This window comes from Leptosomus discolor, chromosome 14 (assembly GCF_034619465.1).
Source record: "Leptosomus discolor isolate bLepDis1 chromosome 14, bLepDis1.hap2, whole genome shotgun sequence".
Classification (NCBI taxonomy): domain Eukaryota; kingdom Metazoa; phylum Chordata; class Aves; order Leptosomiformes; family Leptosomidae; genus Leptosomus; species Leptosomus discolor.
In genome coordinates, this window is record NC_141404.1 from 5093547 (window position 1) to 5119452 (window position 25906).

General features: G+C 36.9%; 1 protein-coding gene across 3 annotated transcripts in view; it reads right to left on the reverse strand.

Annotated features, from left to right (window-relative positions):
* The window catches only part of SDK1 (sidekick cell adhesion molecule 1), a 409863-nt gene that overhangs the window by 263257 nt on the left and 120700 nt on the right, over positions 1-25906 (reverse strand). For all 3 annotated transcript variants that reach the window (XM_086472872.1, XM_086472871.1, XM_086472870.1), the window contains exons 3-4: positions 20797-20903; positions 16238-16385 (exon numbers count right to left, since the gene is read on the reverse strand). In XM_086472872.1, coding sequence (XP_086328998.1) covers positions 16238-16385; positions 20797-20903 — 255 coding nt within the window. The remainder of the gene's footprint in view (positions 1-16237; positions 16386-20796; positions 20904-25906) is intronic.

The following is a 25906-nucleotide window of genomic DNA, read 5'->3' on the forward strand; positions in this document are numbered from 1 at the left end:
GCATTGAATGAACATAAAGGGAAAACTGGTTGGTTTTGACTTCTTACCGCCAATCTACCAAAACTATTCAAAATGTTGCCTGTGGACACCCACTCTTCTACTTCATGTATATATTCCAGCTTCATTTCTCACCTTCCTAATATAAATTCTCCTTTCTAGGCTCTGGAAATTTTGCAGCTTACATCTTAAACAACTTTGGCTCTCTTGGTGGGTACAAGCACACCCTTGCAAGAAAAAACAATGAAGTTCCAGAGCCCTAGGTCTAGACTACTATTTGAAGGTTCCTAGTATGAAGCTTAAGAGTGAATACAAAGCTTTTAAGGGTGCTTCTTAGAGCCCATCAGAAGGCTGTGATCTTATGGGGACATAGCCAGGCTGCTACTTCAACTTGTGCCATGATGAGCAAACTAAGCAGAACTAGCTGATTTTTAAACATCCTAAATGTAGCATATGTGACTCTCTTGGGACAAATGATCCGTCAGTAACAATTACAGATGATTTAAAAACCCTAGCGTTGCTCTTCATTTGTACAGCGTATACAGACGAAATTAACTCTTGAGTTCCACAGATGATCAGTTCGTAGCAGTTCTTGGCATAACTTTAAAATGACTTATGTTCTAAATGCTGTACACATGTTAACTAATCAATCTCACAAAATGGGAAGTAGATTTGTAAGTATTCGCACACATGAGATTTCATTACCTTTACCATTGTTCTAGCTTTCATAAAGTGTTAACAATAACATAGCATAATCCAAAGGGAAAAGAGGTAGTTCCCTGCACCTGAGTGTTTGATTTGAAAATCTTCCAGGAGCTGCAATATTCCAAAGCTCGAGTGCAAATACACAGATAAAACTTTATGTAAATCTACTGTACAAATCACTGACACAACTAATGGTAAAAAAAGCTCCAAATAAAACCAAAAACCAAACCCCAGACATTTCCAATATGTCTTTCAGCTTTTGAATACTGTGCTCAATAAAGCTTTTCTGATGCCATTGCAAATGGCTGCAAATTCAGTTCCAATCGCCAGGAAGATGACTAAGATGCACAAAGTACAAAACATGGTACAATTGTCTTTCCATATTCAAAAAATATTAGGACATTTTCCTTGTCATTCTCTGGATTACTTCTATTTTTGTATCCTGTACAGACTTCACCAATTATATTTGACAATTCTATATGAGTATATGCAAATGGGTATCTGTAACTGCACTGTAATATTTTTGTCCTTATCTAAAGCACCTAATATTATCTTCACTATTAACAACACTACCTAATGCCTATGTTATAAATAAAGTAAATGAGTAGAGATTTCAAGTGAGACAGTTCACTCCTGCTCAGTATTCTGAGTAGGAAAATAATTTGTTCATTACAACACTTAGTTAGAAGTATTACCTAGAAAATACAGGTACGTGGTTCCAGTCTCTCAAATCTTTGACCACTCTACACAGAAGTCATTGTAGAAATAAAACATCTTAATGTAGAAGCAGTGGCCTGAATTTTATGAAAGTATAAATCCAATTGCCGTTTTAAGCAGTTAATATTTGTAACACAATTATTTTCATCTTGGAACCTTGAAGGGAATTTGAGAGATTTGTAAAAATGCAAATTTATAACGTGCTGTTAAGAGCACAATCAAGTGATGGTGTCATAAATGCCCTTAAAATCCAACTGTGTTGCTTTTCTTTACTGCTTAGCAACTTTTTCAAAGAACTGTTGCATATAGGAATGAAGTTTTCCTGCAAAAACTGTTCAATTAAAAAATGCTTAAATAAAATATTTTTAAATCTTCAGTTAAACAATGCTTAACTAAAAATTTTAAAATCTTCAAACAGAGACCAGATCCTTTAAATAAACACAGTTCATCACATGCTTAAAGAGAAGTACACAGTTTAGCACTGTTCCATTAAAACACTATGCAGGGATCATGCCTGTAGTACAGTAAGCAAAATGATTCAAGGAATCATTAAGTCTCCCAAGAACACCACAAAAATTTCCCTGAGAACCTGAGTTTTCACAATAATCAAAAAATGAAATGGACTTATACTACACCCTTATTAATTTTGCTAAGTTATATCAACAAAGGAGTGGATGAAGGAGATGTGTCAGAATTTTGACAGAGGTAAAAATAAACACTACATACAAATGGTCAATTCAGAGTTTGGCAGAGCTAATTCTGGACAATCTTGCTGTTTCTATACTTGGTTGATGATGAATGATTAAACCATAATATGGCAAAATTGCAAAGCACAAAGTAGTGTTTATCTAGTCATGACAATGGAACAAGGAAGGTTGAAAGGAAAATCAGGTGTTAACTAATGTAAAACACTACGGGGTTTTGGAGAGAAGAACATAAGTCATTCATGTACCAAAATGGCTTAGAACAATGTTGATATAAATTACTAGGCAACTAGATCTCCTCTTCTCATTTGTTCTATTTTGAGCTATTCTAGAAAGGTTTCAATTTTTATTTTCTTTAGTCATATTGCCACTGATTCTTCTCACTATATTCCCTTAAGTTTAAATGCCACTGATAGCACAGAACTGAGATGGACTCAGAAGATCTGTGCTCTTCACGTATCCAGGACCCCATGAAGGAGCACCTCAGTGCTATCGTGGGTCAGGACATGGGTTGGGGAGGCAATACTTTACTGCTCTACAGATTGTTATTTCCCCACCTGCACGTGCTCCAGCCTCTGCATACCTCTGCCCTGCATACTTTCCCTCCACTTTATTGCACAAGGTAAAATAATCTATTTCATCATAAAAGATGAAAGTACAAAGATCTTCTTAAGTGTGAATATATTAAAGGAGTAGGGAACTGTTAGAACAGAAAGTAAATGTCAAAGTGAGAGGGTGCACCTTCAAAGCTCATCGAATGCACTATACTTAAAAATGTAAATTTAAAAAACTGATTAAAATACTAGATTTTATATTAGCATTTATAAAGCACAATCTTAGAGTCCTTTTCATAATTCTGGTAAACTCCTTTTTCAGTTAATAAAAGAAGACGTTCAACATTAGCATATGAGACATCCAATGGACTTTTTTTTTAAGGTCCTCATGTGAGCAAAAAATGCAACCCTTTGGGAAGCACATTATACAAAGCAAGCATTTATTATTGTTATTTCAGAGGCGTGAATGAAGAATTGGAGAATTAAAAAAATTTGAACTATTAGCAAATCATCTGGCATCTAGCTGGGTAGCTTAGGTCTGTTGTCATGCTGTCTGACCATTCTACTCCAGGCGTATGCTCTCCGTATTACACAAATTATATGTAAAACAAAGTGCACAAACACAATGTGTCACCTTCGCTTCTGGTGTAAAACAATCTGTCTGTTCTATCTAGTACAAACTTATCAAAAGCACTCAAAAGTACTGCATTTGATGAACTTTCTATAGTATTTTACTATGGAAATGATTACAATTCACACCTACCAGTAACAGAATGTATCAGAACAGATTAAGTGAATATCCCATTGGGTGCAGCAGCCTTCAGAGTAGATGACAGCAGTCTCAGAGACCCCATCATTCATTACTATCTCCCAGTGAGAAAAAGAGAACTCTAAAAGGCATTCCTCAATAAGAAATTTTCCTACGGATCAAATCATTTTGCTTAAATAATTAAAAACATCAGGAAGGCCATTCAGATTCTTTATTCATCCAGTATTACCTCTTCAGGTTTCATGAGAGAAAGCAAAGTATATTTTACACACTAGCTTTTCCACTTCATGCTTGGTGGCTTTTTCCACTCTGGAATTGTTTGCTGAACAAAAGTGGCTTCCCAAAGAGACAAGAGGATGACAGCTGAAATTGTACCTTTATGAATCTTGATTAGTGAACCTTCAGCACCAGAAAGTTTTTTATTTAGTGAAATTAACCCTGACAGCTATGGATTAGAAGTTATCAGGCATTAAAATATTAAACCGACACTTCTCTTTATTTCACTGAAACAAGAAGATTTTGCTGACCCCCTGTTTTTACTGAATTATCACCAATGTATTAGCTTAGTTCTTGTCCTGGAATTTTAAATCATCAACATACAATAAAGGCCTGTTTACAAGATCTCTTCAAGGTATTTTTACTACTTCTGATAAAAGATTTCTTAAAAATAAATTAATTTATTCTTCAGATAATGGTCTTGAAACCATAGCTGGGTCCAGTCAATTCCAGATCTAGGAACCAGAAAAATGATTGCACAATATTCTCTGTTCACGCTCTCTTGCTATGCACCCTTAGTCATTCCTAACAGGTATTTATCATCCCCCTCGTAGCAGCATGTTTTTAACTAAATGTAGGTATGCAGACAAACCCATCTCTTTGAACCCATAGCTTGATTTGTTCATAATTACTCTAAATGTGAATAAAAAGCCGACACAAAGACGCGAGGGCAGATATTTAGTTTAGAAAGCAGGTTTTGTGGTAAATATTGCAACAATGAATTACATGATCTAAGATCAGTTCTTGTGAAAGCACAGACCACACAAAGAAGCAAGCACTAGAGAATTTTCAAGGCACTTCCACTAACCTCCTCACACTTTAGATTTGGGACAGAAAGAGTCTGTGATGAGGAATACAATCAAAGTACAAAGACTAGCCAGATCTGCAGCAGATTTACCTCTGGAGTACTTTTATTTTGGGATCAACCAACAAATCACGGAACTGTGTCATTTTACTAAAGGACAGTGAATTTATCTAAACTTGTATTAGTACCTGACGAACAGGGCTAGGGAATGTTTTTGCTAGCTTCTACAGCAGTTTTATGAGGTGCTTCATGTTAGTGGGAACCCTTTTGAGACAATTTGAGCGCCTGGGGAAATCAGCATGTCTCCCCTTGTACCTGAGCACTGAATGGAGCATCTAACAATTTCCTCTCTCCTATTTTGCACAAGACAAATCATCCCCAATTTTGTTCCAGCATGTTTGTTGGTACGTATGATCTGTTTTGCCCCAAAACATTTCCTTATAAGCCAATTTCCAGCTGTGATGACAAAAATGTATTAAAAGATGGGAGAAGATGACAGAGTTGTTCGTTTGGTATATAAGGTCTTGTGATAGAACAACTTTTCAAGATTCGAGATATGTCTCCAATGGCTGCCTCACTTCTGAACCAAAATAATGACAAGCTACCAAAGTGATGGTTTTCATTCTAAAACAGTTGAAAGAAAAGAAAAAAGCTGGCTAGGTATGTATATTAAGACTACATTCAATTAGTTGCCCAATAATTCTCTTTGATACTCAAATACTCCATACAAATCTACAGCAAAACAGCATATTTAAATCCATACTACTACTACTACTGCTTACTAATTTGGCAAATGGGTTTTATAAATGGTGGTGTTTATATGACTACAATTTTTCTTGGATTTACCTCTTTTTCCTCCTCTCAGACATCTGTATTAATGTACGGTCAGTGCAGACTTGATCTAGATTTCTGGTTCCCTTCCAGAAACAAGGCTAATGTTTCATTATGCAGGGAGCACCAGGGAGTAGGATGGGCACATCTGGCCCCACTCACCAACAAGAGGACAGCAGATGGGGTCAACATCAGAAGGGGACAGGGAGCAGCAGCAATGTCTGGACAGGAATTGAGCAGCAATTACTGCACCCCTGAGTTTCGGGGTCCTGCAGAGAAGGTGACAGAGGGTAGAGGAACTTTGGTAGAAGTTTTCAGCAAAAAAAGGAGAATGTTTGGGAGACGTAAGGCAACAGCTTTGATGAGAGATATTAATGGAAAGGTAATAAGGTGTCTAAGTGCAGAGGTGAGAAGAGGATATGTCTGAGCTGGGAACAGCCTGAGAACCTGGCTGTGGATGACAGGAATAGTTGGGAGGCAGGAATTACAAAGAAGTTTCATGGAGCTCTGAAATAGCAAGAATTAGGAGAATTTGAGCTCTGGAGCAGGGAGATGAGCTGCAGACTTGGGGAAATTGTTGTTCTGGGGCAAATGGTATGGAGGAAATGAGACCCTGGAGAGCAGAAACTCTGGGATAAGATTACCAAGGGACAATGCTGTACCTGACACCCTTAAAAGTGGGAGCCTCCACCTAGCTTTTGTCCCCTCAAGGCAGGACATATTTCCATCCCTTTTTATAACAGTCCTAGTTAACAGAATAGTAACAACGTTTGATGGAAACATCCAATATTGACTGCACATGTTGAGGAGAATTGACATTTTCTCTCTCCTTGATCATCACATTTCTGCGAAGTTGTGAAAAATATGAATAAAAATATAACTAAATTAAAATGAAATGTACATAGAATTTTAGGAGTGTATTATGAAGTTGTTGCTGCAGTATCTGTTGGGTAAACAGAAAATGCAGCTGTCTAACAACATAAACTCTGTTTCTTGTTACTGCTAAGGCCATTTTCAGTTCCCATGGAAACGGATGATAGATTACAAAAACTGAGATTTGATTTTTTAAAATAATCAGTGATTTGAACTAGTGATTATTATGAAAGTACTGCACTCCTCTTCCACTGAAGAGGTATTATGCTGGGAGGAGGAAAAGAACACATGGCAGCTGGTAGACAGCAACAGAGTTGTTAAAATTCTTGCAAACGGTAGTGGTTGCCGAATGACAACAGCAAATGCAGTTTCTTGAAAAATCATTGGGCAAAATCTGGCAAAACTCTATTTTAAAAAGTGAATAGCCTTTGAAGTGTTGGAGAAAAATACATAAAATGTCATTGTACAGATATCAGTTTCAATGCTTTCAAGTACTTTTCCTAAACAAGGTCTTCTTTATGCCTCTATTTTGAGAATTCAAGTAGCCAGGAACATACAAGCTAGAAATTGCTAGATATTTCTTCTCCTGCTTCTTAAGCTACGAATTTCTTTGTCAATTACGCATTGGGTTCCAATCCTACAAATAAGCTACTATGAACAAAGACAAAATGTTGGCAACATTCAGTTTTCCAGTGACTGGAGGATAGGTCCAGAGGGGACATATGTCTGGGAGGGATCAGTGGCAATATGGGGGGTTTTGCTGGGAGTTTGGATTGAGAAGGTCAGTCAGATTTTGGGGGAAGAAATTACAGAAGCATGAGAAAGCTCATAGAACAGGCACAGGGGCTTCTCTGATCTTTTGGGGAGGCTGGCTTTTGTTTCTATGGGGTTTCATAATAAGGTGGTGACACAAGCATAGGCCACGCTCTCAGGACACTGGCGCTCCCTCTGCCGTGTGAGTGAAAGCTGAAGATCACCACTGCCAGTCCACAGTCTTCCTAAATCCCCCTCACCCACCCTCTCCTTCTTCTAGGATTTGTGACCATTTCCCCAGGCCATGCCATCTTCCGAGTCTTTTTCTTTCCTCCATCAGGGCTGAACAACACAATCCATCTCTCTCCCAGTATCCACAGACTTCACACGTGTACCTGTCTTGACCCAACTATGGTTTTCCTCATTTCTGTGCTGACAGCATGTATCAGCCAGGTGGAAGGGGAGGAGAGGCATAGACTTCCTCCAGCATTTCCCTTTCTTCTCCTTTCCCATTGCCACCACTATGAGGAAAAGCAGGCTGATCTATTCCACTCTTTCCCCACTCTAGTGACAGGAGTTTAGAAGGAAACACAAAGAGAATAAAGCTGAGCAAGCAAGTGATGACTGTGGTCACCCCAATAAACAGATGTCTTGTCTCTCTATGTCTAGAATTGGTACTGACATGTAAAACAACAGAGTTGGGTAATAGATAAAAATAGCTGCAGGCATATATTAAGAAATAAAAGGTAGCCTAACATGCAGCAGACAAATAGATTTCCTATGAATATTGGCAGAGTTTGACTGGTTTTTCTCACTTCTAATTGCAAGATGCCTTTACAAAGTTTCAGCAGAGCCCTCTCATACAGATCAGACAGACCCATGAAACCTCAGAGAGGGCATTTACAATTTATTTAAATTCATTTGGAATCTGTTACATGAAGGCCAAACACAAAATAGCTAAAGATTCCACTCACAACTAAGGATCAGAGATAAGCCACAGGCAGGCTGCCAGCTTCTTCCTTTCTCTGCAGCATTAATTAATGTAAGGTCTGCTTCACATTTGCCTCCATGTACCAAATTCTTTAAATTCAAGTTGAATACTGTTAACAAAGTAGACTTGATGCAAATCAACCACAAAAGCCACAATACATCCCCAGAGTGCAAAGTTCTGTGTTTTTTTCCTTCTTGAATCACACAACAGTTTTCAATGTAAAAGTAAGTCTGCCAAAATGATAGGCTTGTAAAATTATTCTACATAAATCTGTATTATAAAATTACAAACTCATATATCTTAACACCTTTGTACATCATATACAAATCCACTGGAATCATGAGGAAAGACAGCATTCGTTCATTTCTGCGTAGAAAGACAATTAATAATCCTTTGTAGTATACAGCCAGCAGTACTGACAGATACATTTAACTTCAGTCAGTTTTGATTAATAAAAGTTAATTGGTAAACACAAGACATTACCTTCTGCTATATTTGATAAGTCACAAGCATTTTGCATCTATTTCCATAAAAATAAAGATATGTGAGGGGTCATAGGAGATAAATTCTTCCCAGGGATTTGTGAACAATTGGCACTTTTCAAGCATAAACCAATAGTTTTATTTTGCATGTTTGGTCTTAAGAACAACTTCAACGCTTTTAAATAGTCTTAACTTGGATGCATACTAAAATTCGTCTGTTTGTAGACAGAGTAGTTCAAAGATGGACAGAAAAATGTTTTTCCACAAAAGCACACTAATCACTAAAGGATTATATTGATGATTTGTCCCTAATATCATAATTAGTTCTGATTAGGAAACACAGCAGGTGCAAGAATTGAGCCCCAAAGTACAATGACAATGAATCTTCATATTTACCCACTTCTACATTGGATAAGATTTTTTAAAAATAGTGTATTTTTCACTTTCAAAGAGTAACGCTATTAACACTTTTATTGTAGTCCATATTTTCTGTCTCAAAGTACATTTGTCCACAGAAAGCAACAAACGCATAGATCAATTTCTACCACAAGCTGTGATAACTAAATCATACTTAGAGCAAAAAGGTTTCCTTCTAGTGACAATTCCCTTCCTTTTGTTTTACAAATTCCAAATCTATGATTAATAAATGTAGTGGCACATAAAATTATTTTGTTCTCTAAATGTGATCATCTTAGGAAAAACAATATCCAACAGCCAGATTTTCCTCTTAGTGATCTTTAAAGTTTTATTGAAATTTACAACTGTTGAAGACTGTGCTGCAAGATACTGTGAGCAGCTGAGGCCCATTAAACCACAGTATTATTTCCAAGCATCCACTCTTTCTCTAGCAAAAAATATGGATTTTACAGTGGTAGTATAAATGCAGCAACTCTCACTGGCTTATGAAAAAAATATATATTAAAAAATCCTCTGTGGTTTGTGGTCCAAATTTGTAATGAAACATATTGGTCAAATCCCAAAATGTGCCTCGCATCTCATCAGTTGGAGTGTCTCTGTTGGGAGGAATCCACTTCCAAACAAGCCTTGCTAAAAAGCATGTTCTTTGGCAGAAAGTTTTTTTCTACTGTCCCTCTTCCACCCTATTATGGGCTGTGTTGCTCCTACACACCCTGCATTCAGCACAAAAATGGTCCCCAAATATGGCTCGGTCTTCCTCTCCCTTCATTTAACCAACACACGTGATTTTACATTAAAAGTTAAGAGGTCTGAATAAATTAATTTTTGAAACATATGTTTAAAACCTGTGGCAAACAAATTATGAGCAGAGCAAAAAACAGCGAGGTTGAATCTAGACAAGTCAAACAGCTTTAGAAAATAATCCTGGGATTTGCTTACCCTGAGGTGTTAACGTTTTCCTCTACTGAACACAGTAGACAATAATACTCAAAACAGTCCACTGACAGCATCCAGGACTACTCAAACTGAGTACTTGAAGAGATGATGGGAGATTTCCCTACAGTCTTCCATATGCCTATGGGCCTTGGGGATAACAGTAAAATTTTATGTAAGATGATTTCTAGTGCTGCCTGTTCCTTCAAATTGAAATTACTCAATGCAGAAGTTTGGTTAAATAAATGAATAACAGGGTACTAATAAATTTCAGTTTAAGAAAAGAATTCTACAATATCTTCTTCTTTTTCAGGTACTGAATTTAAAATTAATCACAGAATGGTTTGGGTTGGAAGGGACCTTAAAGACCATCCAGTTCCAACCCCCCTGCCATGGGCAGGGACACATTCCACTAGACCAGCTTGCTCCAAGCCCCATCCAGCCTGGCCTTGAACACTGCCAGGGAGGGGCAGCCACAGCTTCTCTGGGCAACCTCTTCCAGTGTCTCATCACCCTCACAGTGAAGAACTTCTTCATAATATCTGATCTAAATCTACCCTCTTTCAGTTTAAAGCCATTAGCCCTTCTCCTATCCCTACACGCCCACATAAAAAGTCCCTCTCCAGCTTTCTTGTAGGCCCCCTTTAGGTACTGGAAAGCTGCTCTAAGGTCTGTATTGTGGAGACTGTAAAAGGTACAGACAGATAAAAACAGCTTACAGGGTGTTTTCAGTCTCTTACTGCTGAGAAGTGTCACTCCACAATGTTAGCAGAGTTAAGAGATCTGCAAACTTTTTTTTTAAAGTATTGCTCAGCTAATACACTGCAGAGTTGACAGTCTCTGAATTTATTGTTCACTAATGCTAATCATCACAATTTTAATTAAAGTATTATCTGGTGTATGTGAAAAGTAATTATGTGCAACTAACGTAAGTTGTATGACAGGCCAGTATTTGTAGAGAAATGCATTGCTGGCACTGGAACTGCTCATATAAAAATGAAATGGTGTTTGTTTTAAAATGAAAAATATATACATGGCACATTAAGTGAGCTGCTATCATCAAGGCAAAACCTAATCTAATGCTAATATCAGGCCAAAATCTGATGTACTACTCCTAGATATTTTAATCTTTCTCATATTTTAAAGCCTATTTAGCTATGACTACTTTTTTTTGAGACTGTCATTAACCTTATTTACAATTTTACCTTAACAAATGGCTACTAAATCTACATCAGCTTTGCTTATTTGCAAAGTATTATGAATGTTCAAAACCACAGCAAGTCGTATTTGACAGTTGCTTGTGCCTAACATATTTTCGTTCCACAATATGTCAGCACATTTATTCTCTATAAGAGTTAGTAATGACCACACACATTCAAATGCATGATGAATTGTCCTTATGCAAAAAAATAGATACTAAACTCATGTATGCCTAAAGGCAATGCCATTCATCTTCCCTGTCCAGTGGGATGATATGCATTTGTAAAGTGTTTTGGTTCATCAGGAGTTAACTGAGTGACAAAATGTCCACCCAGCTGAAAGGGACACCCCAGAAGTGCCTTTATATGCCAAAAATGAATTTTTCTGTTTTGTGTCAGACATAATTCCACTAACAGAAGACATGAGTTACTATTCATCTAATTGCAGCTTACTAGGGGAAAAAAATAGTTTCACTGTGAGAAAGTTAATGAAGACAGTAATAATGTCTTCATAGCAGAAGTTTTCTTCTTAAAGAAGAAACCAACAATAAATGAATTGATGGCTAGAGTGAACCTTTTCAGTGAAAAAGTCCTTTACTTAGAAAAAGGTAAAAAAATCCTCTAAGAGTACGAAGAATTTAATTCCTCAATATCACAACTGAAAGGCAATTGTAGACCTTTATGGTTGGTGCTACTGTCCTTTGTGCCTCTCCAAGGTACTGTACATGACTCGTGTAAAGAAAGTTAAATGCATTTTGCTTTTAAGTCTGATGAAGTACACCCAGGCAAGGCAAGCTGAAGACTTGACATCTCAGAGTAGCAATTTCTTTTAATGCAGTTACCTTCAGACAGGCTGTTGTTTTCTGTAAGATGTGAGGGAAAACAGGTGAAATCATCCCATCAGTCAAGACCCCGGATAACAGCGCAATTGTAATTCCGCATTAGTCTACTGGTGTATTTGGAAAACATTAATCTGTCTGGGTGCAATGTGAAGTCTTTTCTAAAACTTCTTGGGAAAATTTCACGTAAGATAATAATAAAAAAAAACATCCCAAACCCTAACTCCTCTCCTTGCTTATTTTCTTTTGCTGTTGATCTTTTGGTCTTCTCTCTGGTTCTCCACTTCATACTTTTCGAGCGTGTACACAGCTTCCTTCTGATGATCTAGACCTATCCCTTTAAAATACCAAGCTGAGGCTTTGGTGACAGATAATGCACAAAAGCCAAAATGAATATATATGCACACTGTACTAAGGGGGGGGGACGACAAAATTTTAGGCATGAAATTTTTAAATACACACCATCATGTCGCAGTAGCTCTGCTGCAGATTTGTTAGTTGCCTTAAGTCATAAACTATAACAACAGCCCCATGAGCATACGCAGGCCATTTGCTTCACATTCATATATTATACAGGGATTTGTTGACTTTACATGCCCACTCCTTTAGGAGAAACTTGCCATGCTCTTCTTGGTTTTATCCAGGGAACTTTAAAAAAATATTATGGAACCAACACCACTAAAATGGGAATTAATACATAGTTATTTGCTGCAAAATTCCACCATGAGTTACACTACCAATTAAATTAAACAGAATTTGCAGTTTGAAAAAAATTGCCTATGTCTCAAAGAAAACTTTCTCTCAGAAAATATCTCAGCCATACACACTCACAGAGTAGGATTACCATTCTGACTAAAAAAAAGGTGAAACCTAAGCTATATGCTGACTGTCTTGAGGTTTTTTCCAGCCTAAACAATTGACACTTTTTGGCCTAATTATCAGTAAGATAAACAGGAAATTACAGGTTTGTCACACCCGGTTATCAGCATTCAGGAATACCCGCTCTGGTGAGACGTCACCTGCAGTGCTGTGTCCAGCTCTGGAGTCCTCAGCACAACAAAGACATGGACCTGTTGGAGCGACTCTGGGGGGAGCCACAAAAAATGCTCAGGGGGCTGCAGCACCTGTTCTATGAGAACAGGCTGAGGGAGTTGGGGTTGTTCAGCCTGGAGAAGAGAAGGCTCCGGGGAGACCTTAGAGCTGCCTTCCAGTAGTTAAAGGGGGTTACAGGAAAGGTGGGGACAGACTTTTTAGTAGGACCTGTTACGATAGGACAAGGAGTAACGGTTTTAAACTAAAAAAGGCAGATTTGGACTAGATATACAGAATGAATTTTTTGTGATGAAGGTGGTGAAACACTGGAACAGATTGTTCAGAGAGGTGGTAGAAGCCCCATACCTGGTAACATTCAAGGTCAGGTTGGACAGAGCTCTGAGCAACCTGATCCAGCTAAAGATGTCCCTGCTTACTGGAGGGGGGGTTGGACTAGATGACCTGTGAAGGTCCCTTCCAACCAAAACCATTCTGTGATTCTACGATCTGTTAGAGCTGGCGACTGTCTTAATGTGTATAAATAACTGTTAGAAAACACAAGGAACAAATAATAGTCCCATTTGACGTATTGTAAAATATCTTTCCAATAATACATAGCAATACCATATTTTTTTGCCAATTCAGCAATTCTGTTATTTTGGCTCCCTTGAGCTCCCCCGGCTGACAGAACCTCTCCTCATAAATGTCCTAAATACCAGTAAATGGTGAAAGGAAAGACATCAGCATTTACTACCTTAAACCTGCTAGGTAAACCCTACTGCAGTCAATTAAATGACATTCCTTGAAACATCTTAAGAATTACTTTTTTCTCAGAACTAATTCTTGCTTTTCATCTTTTGTATTTCTCACATAAGGACAACTCAGCACACTCTCTGTTTCCACATCAGTGAAATGAATTCATTCTGGTGTTGACAGTAGCTCTGTGTAAATAAGCATCGGGATCATTATTATGGCATAAAAATGGTGCAGTGTCAAGTACATGTATATTAAGGCTTTTCCATGAGTGAGAGTTAACTTGACCAACTATTTGAATGAATTGTGCCATAATCACCACTACTGTCCTTGTTTTTAGCACCAGTTATTTCCTCAGTCTGCATATGCTGTAGTGATGTTACTCTTAGAACTCATTATAGCTGACAGGCTAGCTGATTGATTTAGCCAAATCATTGTAAGCTTGTTTAAGAGGATTAAAAAAGCTTTAAATTGATTTAGCAATATAAGGTACTTTTAATCAGTTTAAAGAGCATCCATACAAGGTGGTTGTATCAATTTAACTGATCAGTTTAGCAGGTGATCTAGTTAGATTGATGCATCAGTCTAACTGGATCACCTGCTAAACTGATCAGTTAAATTGATACAGCTCTTTGTGTACGGAGAACATATTAAATGCACAACTTGCTCCACAGATAAGAAAGTTCCCACAAGATATTTTTACATTTCTCACAGTTTTATCTGCATGATCTCCATGTCTCAGGTTTCCTATATTTATAGGGGTGCCATATTTACCTCCAGAATTTCACAGACAGCAATACGTGAGTGGATGCTATATGGTTTTTCCAATACTTTGAGGGAGCAGCAGACCTACTGCACACAGAGTGCACTGATGATTGCCACGTGTATCATAAATCTGTCACTTCCTGAACTTATCAGGTTGCTATATGACATATATCAAACTTCCAACGAGGTTCACACTTTCAGCGTGTGCACTTCTACTGCAAAAGTATTCAAAAACTCCTACACAGGCCAGACAAATGTCCTCAAATTCCTTTCAGACAAAATTTCTGACCAGGGAAATAAAATATATGTGGAAACCTTTAGGTATATTTCACCTCTACTATAGAACAGAGTTTTACAGTTTTCCCATTTGTAAGCATTACCACAGTGCTACGAATTACAAGTGATTTTACCCTGACAATCCCAACAGGGTACGAGTAAAAGCAAGGCATAGCATATGAAAATTAGGATTTTATATTAATTAATGTATGACTCACATATCTCTACCTGCAATTTTCCCTAAGTGTAAGAGAACCCACACAAATCTCATTTTCAGACATTGCATGCTTGCCTTGGTCACTCTGTTCTGTTCCCCCAAAATACTTCCCAAGAAACTGTCTGACACCTTGATAACAAGGCTTTTTCACATCTGCAAATTTTTGATTTGTGTATTCTCAGCATTGACAAAAGAAAATTTGTAATGTGGCAAGAGTGGAGGATATAGATTTTTAATGGTTAATAACTCAGGATTTGTCACTTAGCTCTCTTCAAGAGATTGCCCAGAAACCCATTGTTTCATCTTCCAGCTGTTTCCCATCAAATTACTATTAAATTATTCATAAATTATTACACAGTTTCTTCACATTCCTGCAATACTGATTTTAACAATTTCAAAGAGTCTGCAATACTAGCTTTCAGGTTTAAAAAATGCACATAAGCAGCAGTAAAATATACAGTAGGGTTTAATAAAATTAAAATCCAAGAAGAGTTTTCCCTTTCTATTATAAACTCTAAAGACTCACCACCCCTTCTGGAACTTAGCAATATCCCATTACCTTCAGTTGCTAGCACATCTATCCCTTTGAACACATGAAAATATAATACACAAATTAAAATAACCACCAACAGTCTTGGCATTTCAACAGTTTCCTAACAAATTAGGCAAGTAAAAAAAAATTTTATCTCCATTTTTTTAACGTTACAGCTAACCCCTTCAGTCTCTAAATAAAACTGTGCAGCTAAAAACACAGGATGGCTTCGTAACTGTTTCATGAAAGGATAAATGAGCACACCTTGAGATGATAACTAATCAAAGTGCAAGTACTGTGCCATCAGTGTGTGAGATGCCAATTAGTCAAAAAGGAATAAAAATGTCATTGTAGGCTAAAAAGATAAGGAAAAAATAGGCAATATTTAGAATTTTATCGTGAGGAAAACACTATTAAGCATAACTCTATGCAAAAAAAAAAAATCAGACTCATATACTAAAAAAGAGAAATATCAGTGTTCATTAGGAGTTCACTCAAGTAAACGTAATTGAGAGATGAGCATTTGCTTTTCCAAAATGTATTGTGAAAACGAATAGCGTGAAGGAAACGCAGACATTCTGCTTATCTAGTCCCTTATGCTGCACCAGGACCATTAAAACCACATGAATTATTTTGTCAAACTGCTTAGGAAGTTCAGAGATGGTCTTAAAATAGTAATTTATCTCAAACTTAGTATGAACAAGGCTACTTTATTCTCTTTAAACCTTAATTAGTATACTTACATTTTAAGTTGCGTTATCAAATATAACTAGTCATATTTTAGGGTAGGGGTATTTTGAGCTTTAAATTGACTTACATTCTGTTGCTTGGTATAATCTTGTGCCCATCCCTAAACCATGTCACTTGTGGTCTTGGGTAGCTGAGTATGTGTAAGAAGTTTAGAACTGCAGCTTGTCCTTGAGTCACGTTTTTTCTCTGGTTTGTGTCCATGAAATTTCCCATGTCTGCAAAGAAAAAAATTATACTGAGAGTCCTGGAAGTTCTTGTCTCTCTCCCCATTTCATTTCAGCAGAGAGATAACTATGTTTTACAATACTCATTGGCGTTGCTATTATTAGTCAATATGACACTAGAGATCATAAGACAGTCTTGATTAATACAGATTTAGACGAACATAAGGCATGGCAAATCCAAGTGCTCCTAAGTAGTGCATCAGTCAGAAGTACTGCATGGCCTCAGTGCTCTTTTGTAATAACTGAGTGTTTTTAACCAAAAGTGACATTTTAATGGAGGTTTGATTTGTTTTGTTTTGTTTTATTTTAAATAAATCCTTGCACAATATAAAAGAAATTCCTCTGTGATGCAAAGGAATGCAAATGATGTATGTTATTTTATCAAATTTGTGGTCACTAATATTTTTTTATTTACAGTTTTATTTCATAGACAATTTCACATATCTACGGAGTCCTTGTAAAAATTCAGGGAACATTTTCTTCTTGTTCTCCTTGTTGAAGGCCAACAGCATCCTGGCTTGTATCAGAAATAGCGGGGCCAGCAGGACCAGGGAAGTGATCATCCCCCTGTACTCAGTCCCTGTGAGGCCACACCTCGAATACTGTGTGCAGTTTAGGGCCCCTCACTACAAGACAGACATTAAGCTGCTGGAGCCTGTCCAAAGAAGAGGAACGAAGCTGGTGAAGAGTCTAGAGCACGTGTCTGTTATGAGGGGTGGCTGAGGAAACTGGGGTTGTTCAGTCTGGAGAAAAGGAAGCTGAGGGGAGACTTTATTGCTCTCTACAACTACCTGAGAGGAGGCTGTAGTGAGGTGGGGGTCAGTCTCTTCTCCAAGTAACAGGCAGTAGGACAAGAAGAAATGGCCTCAAGTTGCACCAGGGAAGGTTTAGATTGGATGTTAAGAAAAATTTCTTCACTGAAAAGGTTGTCAAGCATCGGAACAGGCTGCCCAGGGAAGTGATGAGTAACCATCCCTGGAGGTATTTAAAAGACCTGTAGATGTGGTGCTTAGGACATGGTTTAGTGGCGGACTTGGCAGTGCTGGTTAACAGTTGGACTCAATGATCTTGAAGATCTTTTCCAACCTAAACAAGTCTATGATTCTATAATTCTTTTGTCTTTTGTATCGAATTTCTATCCATTAAAAAAACAGGGCGGTAGGCTCCTACTTATTAACCTTCCAAAGAACTTCTATGCGCTTTAACTTGCTCTAAACTGAGAAACTGACACACAGAGGCAACTATTCTGGTTTCTGCCACTGAAATCCTTTGGTTTTGGTTTTGTTTTGTAGGGGTTTTTTTAAGGACCACAGGGTTCTTTACAAGTTCTCTGCTGCAGAGAGGGATACAAAGGACATCAAAATATAGATGACTACTATCAGGCCTGTGGATGGCAGGAGATGAGAAGAGACAGAACAAGAGCAGAAATTAAAAACACATGGTATTTTAAAGAAGCTTTAATCATCTTCATGATTTTCAAGTTATTTATTCAGACATAATCAGCATTGTACTTCCTCTGTTGCTTCGTATTTCTTACAACTGTAATCAGATCATCTACTTGAAAAGAAGTTTCAAACTGCGTAGGTGGATCTAATTAACTTCACTGTCATGTGATTATTTCAGTCTTCACAATCCAAGAGTTTTTAAGCTCATTCTGTAATTAAGATTTACTCAGCAGTTTTCTCACAAATATCTCTTCCCATTCAGTTAGGTAATATGTTAATATGTGTTGGGAACATTTTTTAGATTATTTAACAAGTTCCCTGCTACTTCAGAGATCTAGCATGTGGAAAATACCTCAGATCTTTCTCAGTGTACATTATAACTGTGCCTTTCAATTTTTCACTAGAGATCTTGAGTTAAGTGTATTGGGAAGCACCCCCTATCCAATGGCAAAAATAATCACAATTCCTGTGAAGCCTTCTGAGTTAAACACCTAAGGTACAGTTCCCTGTAACTCTTGATGACTGGATAAGATGACTTTAGTAACCCCTCAGAATGTTGCTTTCTGATATGTTTTCAAGAATACGCAAAAAGTAAAATATAGTAAAAAACCAGGTACTTTGTTGTACCCACACAGCTTAAATCAATTAATTTAGACAGAAAAAGTTAAAATACAGTAGCTACCCTGGGTAGAGGAGAAAGAGGATATCTAAAACTTGTAGAACACCTTAATCTGTATCAATAAAGTGCAAGTGTTACTGACCAGTTTCACTATAGAAGCCATACATGTCACTATAAGTTCAAGATGAAAGGTGTCTCAATGTCTTTATCAGTGAAAATAAATAGATACATAAATAAATAAATAGACTGCTTGCTTCAGACAAAGAAGTCTTGAGAGAGAGCTTTTTAGCCTTGTTCAGCAATGCAGAAATACAAATTAAATGGGGGGGGGGGGAATTAAACCAAAGAAAAGTAAACAATTACACTTCTTTCTCTCAAGAACAACAAACCCCCACACACAAAAAGCCTGGAGAAAGAAAACACTTCACTGCAAGTCTTTCCCTCATTCAGAGGGAATAAAGCTGTCTTTTCAGGAGGCAAAATCTTTTACAGCAGTATCAAAGTAAAGTATTCCTGTCCCTCCTCACTGTTGTTCCCACAAGCACTTCCTCAGGAATTGCTCCCTCCACTGTGCCAGTACAACTGCCTGCACAGCTGCATAGTGAATCAGATGAGGGGAAAAGAACTATTTTAACAAACCCTACAAAATAATTGTTGCTTTTTTATATTTTGGAGAAGTTTCCCAGTCCACAGCTGCACAAACAAGTTTTCCTGCTGAGCCTAAAGGGATAGTGTGCTACACTGCAATACAAGAGCAGGAACCGTTACTGGGATGGAGGAGAAAACGGGTACATTTTTCTCTGGTACTGCCACCAAAGCCTTTGTCCCCTGAAACCACACCTGTAGATGCAAATCCAGAGGCATCTAGGCTAATCTAATGGCTCACTGCTGCAGAATGGAAAGCATCTCACCCTCAACTTACTCTGCTCTGTCTTCCCCTTCTAACCTTGTTGGAGGTCCCCCACCCCACTCATAGTTATGTCACTCTCACCAGCTTTTACTAGATCCTCTGTGACCTGATATAATTCACTAAGACAGAAGGACAATATTCAGAAAAGTACTTGCAAGGGTCTGACACATGTCAGAGTGAGCACAAGATCACTAGGAGGTACATACAGCAGGGGTATAAGGGTTGGTAGAAGGCAGGGAAGGAAAACCCCATTTCAGCAGTAGTTTATTTTTCCATTAGCTCCCAGCACCTCAGAAACAATACCACTGAGAGATCAAACATGAAATTACTGACATTACTGACATTACAGATATAGTAACACAATTTACTGTAATACAGTAAACTGGTGAACATGACACCAAAACTTACACAGTATCATTTGCAACTTTTTTTAAACACAGCGAATTCCATGTAATTTCCCTCATGACATAGTGATTAACTTGAATCTGTTCCTTGGAATTGGGTTTCTAATAAATAATTCAATTTATCTAAATTCCACTTATCAAGTGACATTTACTACTACTGAATTTCCAGTTATTGACCTCGAGGAAGAGAAATTCAATCCATGTCTCAGATTGCTTACACGCAGTATACAAATCTGTTTTTCTAAAAAAAAAAAAATTATATTTTTACTTTGAAAAAATAATAAGGCCTAATTTTATTATTATTTCAAAATAAGTTATTTGGATTTTATTTCCTATATGTTAACTGAAAAAAAGAAAATTAGAGTATGTGATCATTTCTTAGGTCATGTTAACTAGCACTAACTCTTGAGAAAATCAACTTAACATTTCCAAATGGAAGTTAGACAGCAAATCAGAGGTCAACTCAAAAATTCTGCACAGTCCAAACTAAAGTGATACAAACATTGGAGGGCTAGGTTCAGAGAGGTGTTGAGAACAGGCTTTTAAAGTTTGAGTAGCAAGGTTTTCCCTGTGAAACAACTGCTTATTTTGTATCACAAGGATTATGATCTGAAATCATGGAGCTGCCTCCACCATATGGTTTTCTTTCAGATATCCTCTGCTGTCCTCTGGGCTGGTTTTGTTGTTGTTTTGATTGATTGTTTGTTTTGTGCTATACGGCCTTTCTTAATCCCTGCATATTCAGGCAAATGTACAAGAGGTTTCTCAAGCTAGAGCTGTCTCCAAATGATCTCCGAACGGCTCAAAGCTTGCTCTGAAAACTTAATGTTGCACCACTTTGAACTGTTTCCCAGAAGATAACTAGAGAAAGTGTGAAACTTCTTGTGCTGCAATAATTTTAAAATTTATTAAATGTGGGATCTAATAACTTTTCAGAGTAGCGAATGTTATCAATGTGTTGGGGTTCTACCCGCCACAAGAACTGGTCAGCTAATGAATCAGAGTAACTTCCAATCAAACATACATGCCACTTGAACTTCAGATCTTCTTTGCAGCAATGCCCCCATCCTGTTCCGTACGACACACTGATAAAAGCCAGCATCAGACCTCTGCAAAGCTGGAATGATGTACCTGTAAGACAAAATGCAGAATTACAGTGCGCTTCTTCCTAAAGGCAGATCAACGCTATTTTATGCGGCATTTCTTATTTCTCCTCTAATATTTTACGCATTGCCTCAAATGCTTATTGTATTTTTTCTTACAAACGGCATTCTCATATAATCCCTGCTCTTTGGCTACAATATTATCTGTACTATACAGGAGAAAAAAAATACTTGAAATGCATAAAATACTTTTCCGTCTTAAGATCTGCATTTGATAAATACCAATTAGTTCTCCATAAATTCTCTTGAAATACAGACTTCAATGTTTTCCTTAGTTTTATTCACCCTCATTTATAAGGCAAAGATGTGGCACGAGAAAACTGCAATCTAAATGTAGGCATTAGGAAGACTTGCAAGAAATACCAAAGCTTTCCAATGAAGAAAAGGTGGTCACTACGCTGTGTGACCACTGCAACTCAGAAGAATCCTGGAAAAGCCACAGTGCACTGTACATTGTATTTGTTCTGCCCTTCACTATGCTTAAAAAGTCGCTTAGTCCACTAATGCTCACCCTCCTCATTCAACTATATCTGATTACTCAACATGAAAATGAGCTGATAGGCACAGTTTTAATGTGAATAAAACACATGAATAATATAGATAATCCTGCATTAAACAAACATTAATCAAAGCGCATATTCCTCGGTCACCTTCTGGAGATATTATGGTAGGATTAATGAAAGTCTTTATGAGAAGATAAGGAAAAATAAAACTGCTGAATTTTAATCTTCAAAATTTAATTCCACTAAAAGAAAGCATCTCTTCTCATACTTGCATACACTATACACACCCACATACAGAGCTTAATATCTGAACAGGATCAGACAGCATAAAAACAAAGGAGGCAGAAGACATCTAGTTTAAGTGATAAATGGAGACTATAATTACTGCTTTATAATTACAATCAAATACACTATAGCAAATAGGTCAGACAACCAAATACAGTGAATTAAAACAAAGCCCAACACCATGGACAAATTTTAGCATTCTACTGTGATTCCTAGGAGACCCTGGCTTCCCAAATATACAAGTTGTAGGCAATTGTGTTGTCTGTCTGCCTGAGCGCCTGAGCTGACTCCTCCTGACCTCCTTTGGAGCAAGTGGGAAATTTTCTCCAGTGATTATGACCGTTTGTACTGGGAAGATAAGGAAGACTCAAAACGGTGCTCTGTTTGGGAGTAGTAAACCCAACAATCAGCACACAAATAATTGCTGGCCAGTGAGTATATAACTCTGAATTAGCCATATTGCCTCTTGCCTGATGACTATGTCACAGGAAATAGAGTGAGAAAATAGGTGAAAATACAAGGCATAGGATAGAAATCAATAGGACATAAGGCTTCCCTAGTTCCTTACAGAATAATTTCCTTCTCTGCCAGGCAGATGATTGTTGCAAAACATGATTATACACATACACACACACAAAAATTTAAAGATTCTGACAAATAAATATTGACAATTCATTTTTACGGTTCATTTTACCGAATAGTTTATAGCTTAACAAGCTTTCCTTCCTCCCATAAAGACTGAATATCATACATGGCTAACATTTATTCCTCTGTTTGTCTGTTAAATAGAGCCAAAATTAAAGGCTTCTTTCATTGGTATTCATCTGTATTAAGACGGCAACGTGGAGTTAGTTTTTCTGCCACTAGGACAAAGCAAATCAATTAGATCAGAAGTGTCCTACTTTGGTTTTCTTTTCTGACTTATCAATGTTTCAGCAGAAAACATTCTTAATATGTTGCCTGAAGAAAAAAAAATCTTTTAAAAATTTACAGTGACAAACACATCTACGTTGGAAATTCCAAGACAGCCCAAACTGACTGAGCAATTGGCTTCTCAGTGGACCTACTGGCTAACAATGTGCAGGTAAGGCAGGCAGAATTAGAACAACTAAATATCGAAAGTAACAAAAAAAGAGAAACAATGTATGTTTATATTATTTGAGACTAACTTGAAAATTACAAACCTGGGCAAGAGACAAATAGGTATTCATGGAATTTCTAATTCTGTGCTTACAATTTTAAACAATATTTATGCACCTCATATGTCTGGGTTTTTTTAAAAAAATATACTTTTCCATTGACCTAACAGTCAAAATACTGCTTTTAGTCTATGCTTTCACCATTCTACTAATTTTCTGATATACAAGAAGGGATACAAATAGAGCTTTCTAAATCCAAAATAAGATTTCTTCCACAAAGAAAGGGTAATATATCAAAGGGTAATACATTTTTTTTATAGTGACAAGACATAATTTTGCTTTAATTTTGTCTACACTCTAACTTTCAAGATAGAAGATCTTCCCATTGTATATATGCCAGGAGGCTACTTAAGGTTTCTGGGAAACTGTGCAAGTACTTTAGATAGTCATAGCCGACAGCTTCTCTGTTTTGAATGGTACAGCCAACCAGACACTGGCTGGTTAGAAAGTTTCAAATTTACACCCCCTTTTTAATTTTAAACGCTCTAAGAGTTAAAAGTGAACCTACAGGCTACAGGTTTTTAATAGCCATAATCGTGAAGAAAGAATTAAACCCAAATGTATTTTATTAGATAGTCATATAACTTATTGTCTATCCAAACTTTTTAACAAGGGACTTATGCATCAACTGATCTAAGTCTTTAAATACAGAATAAAATGTCCAATGTTAAAAACACAAATATAATAATCAGATACTTTTAAGTCGCTTGGGAGGAAAGTGTACTGCTGCTTAGACATAACCTTAGTTTCTTAAATTCAAAGAAATTCATATCTTCAGGCCACAAAAGCAAACATGGAAGACACATCTGGTCCAGAACTTCATTCAAAAGGAAAAAAAAGAAAAAAAAAAAAGCCTTTGCCTGAACTTGAAATACTCTTTAGCTTACAGACATAACCAACATTGCTACTGCAGTCAGCAGTATTGATTTGTTTTCATTACATGTATCTCAGATCACAAAGAATTTATAAGGTTGTTTTACAAACTCCTAATACAAACTAATGTATGCACAATCACTATAAAAGCCAGGCTGTGCACATAATCAGCATCGTTATACAAAGAAAAGCTGTTCATTCAGGGTCACCAATGTCAAAATGCAAAGACTCCAATTAGTTCTTTACTCACTTGGTATGTTATAATAAGCTTTGAATATTTTCAGCCTGTTACAATATAGACACTACTTTTAACTGAGAAACACTAAGTAATATCAATTACCAAAAATCTTTGATTGATGATTCAAATCGCAGCAGAAGTCACATACACAGGAAAGATTCATGCATTTAAACTAAGTATTTACCCAAGAGAACTGCAGAGCAAACTATTACGGGGTCAAAGTTTAAATTTTGCAACTGGAATTTTTATGTCTAAGCATATCTTTTCCTTGCTTTCATTCATCCTAATGCACCTATGCCATATAATCCTTTTTGGAAGCTTAAAGCTTTGCATTTCTGCAGAATCAAAATCCTGTTTGGCTTCTCTCTGACTGTGATATAGTAGTGTAGTAGGGCTGCAACTTCTACATTAGTATTTTCTATCAATGTTATTTTATAAACCAGAAGTTTCCTGTCTTCTTCATCACCTCTGCAGCAGGTCTTTTAATCAGAAATAGAAACAAGAACAAACTTGCATTAAAAATGCAAAATTAATATATACAGCTTGTATCATGACCTGATGTTCACCACACTAAATTAAATCCAATACGAGAATCAAGGTACTATATACAGATATGCATATGTGCAGCTTGGGAAAAGTGTTCCAACACACCGATTCTAACTTTCACCACAACACAGTAAAACTGTAATTTTGTATTAGGATGTGCTTTACTTAAGAAATACCATGGCATTCTGATCTTCATTCAAAATGTCACACATTCTTATTCAGGTTTCTCCTAGTATCATGAAAGGAAAGGCTCTCAGTGACTAGCACCTCTACAAAGCTTGAGTTCTAAATTTTGCTTTTTGTTGATTCCATATTCCTGTGTTTTGCCCTCCCACTCCATTTCTTTGTCTTACTTTCTCAGCATCTTACACAGTTGGGGTGTTGTGAGCTCCTTCTACCAAGAAACTACAACAGACTGCTGTTGTTGATCAAAACAGGTGGCATTTACACAATGTGACACTCAAACCTTCTGTAATTAATTGTGCTATTAAGAGATTTTTTTATTTTCTAGAAATTATTCACAAATGTCTTCTACATGTGTGTATGGCTCATTTTGAATTATCAGTGTATCTCAAGGCTTGAAAAGAGCAGCTGTTAATAGATGCAATTACTCAGGACTAAGTGGCCTCACCTAAACCAAAAGTCTTTAATTTCTAAGAAAGTTCACGTAGAACTGTATGTTTGCTTGAAAACATAATTGATAAATACTTTATATGCTAAATGACCTAAAAAAGTTTTAAAGCATTACTTAAAGGACTTTTTTCCCTACTGCTCTGTAAATGTAAATAATACCGAAACCAGAATGAATGTTAGGTTACAGTTTTGAAAATCTTTGATAAAAGTAATTATGGACTATCTTGTGGAAACAATACAGAGAACTTTATATCATTCTCTGCATTTTTATACTAATCTATACTGTAATTTCTGTCTCTAATGATGGAGCATGAATTTTCCCAACCTCAAGCAATGTAATTACAAAGGTGCAGTATTTAACTTGATTTGCTGAAGATGTAAGTGTTATACAAGGGCTCTGTCTGTCACATACCCACCCCTATAACTTCTGAAGTCAGTAGGTTATTCCAACAAAATTTGAAAGCGACAAATAAGTTGTTTAAACATTACATTTCTATAAGGTTATAGGAATGGCCAGTTGCATATGGGAGTCCCAGTTAACACTGCCATTAAAGAAAAGCAGACAAAACTTGCCTGTCTTTTACACTTCAATATTTGGCCAGCCATCTGCTGCCTAGCAGCAAAAATGTAGCTCTGATTAGCCACAGTAGGGTTTTTTTCTTGCTTGATGGGATATCTTGGGGAATGGGGAGGG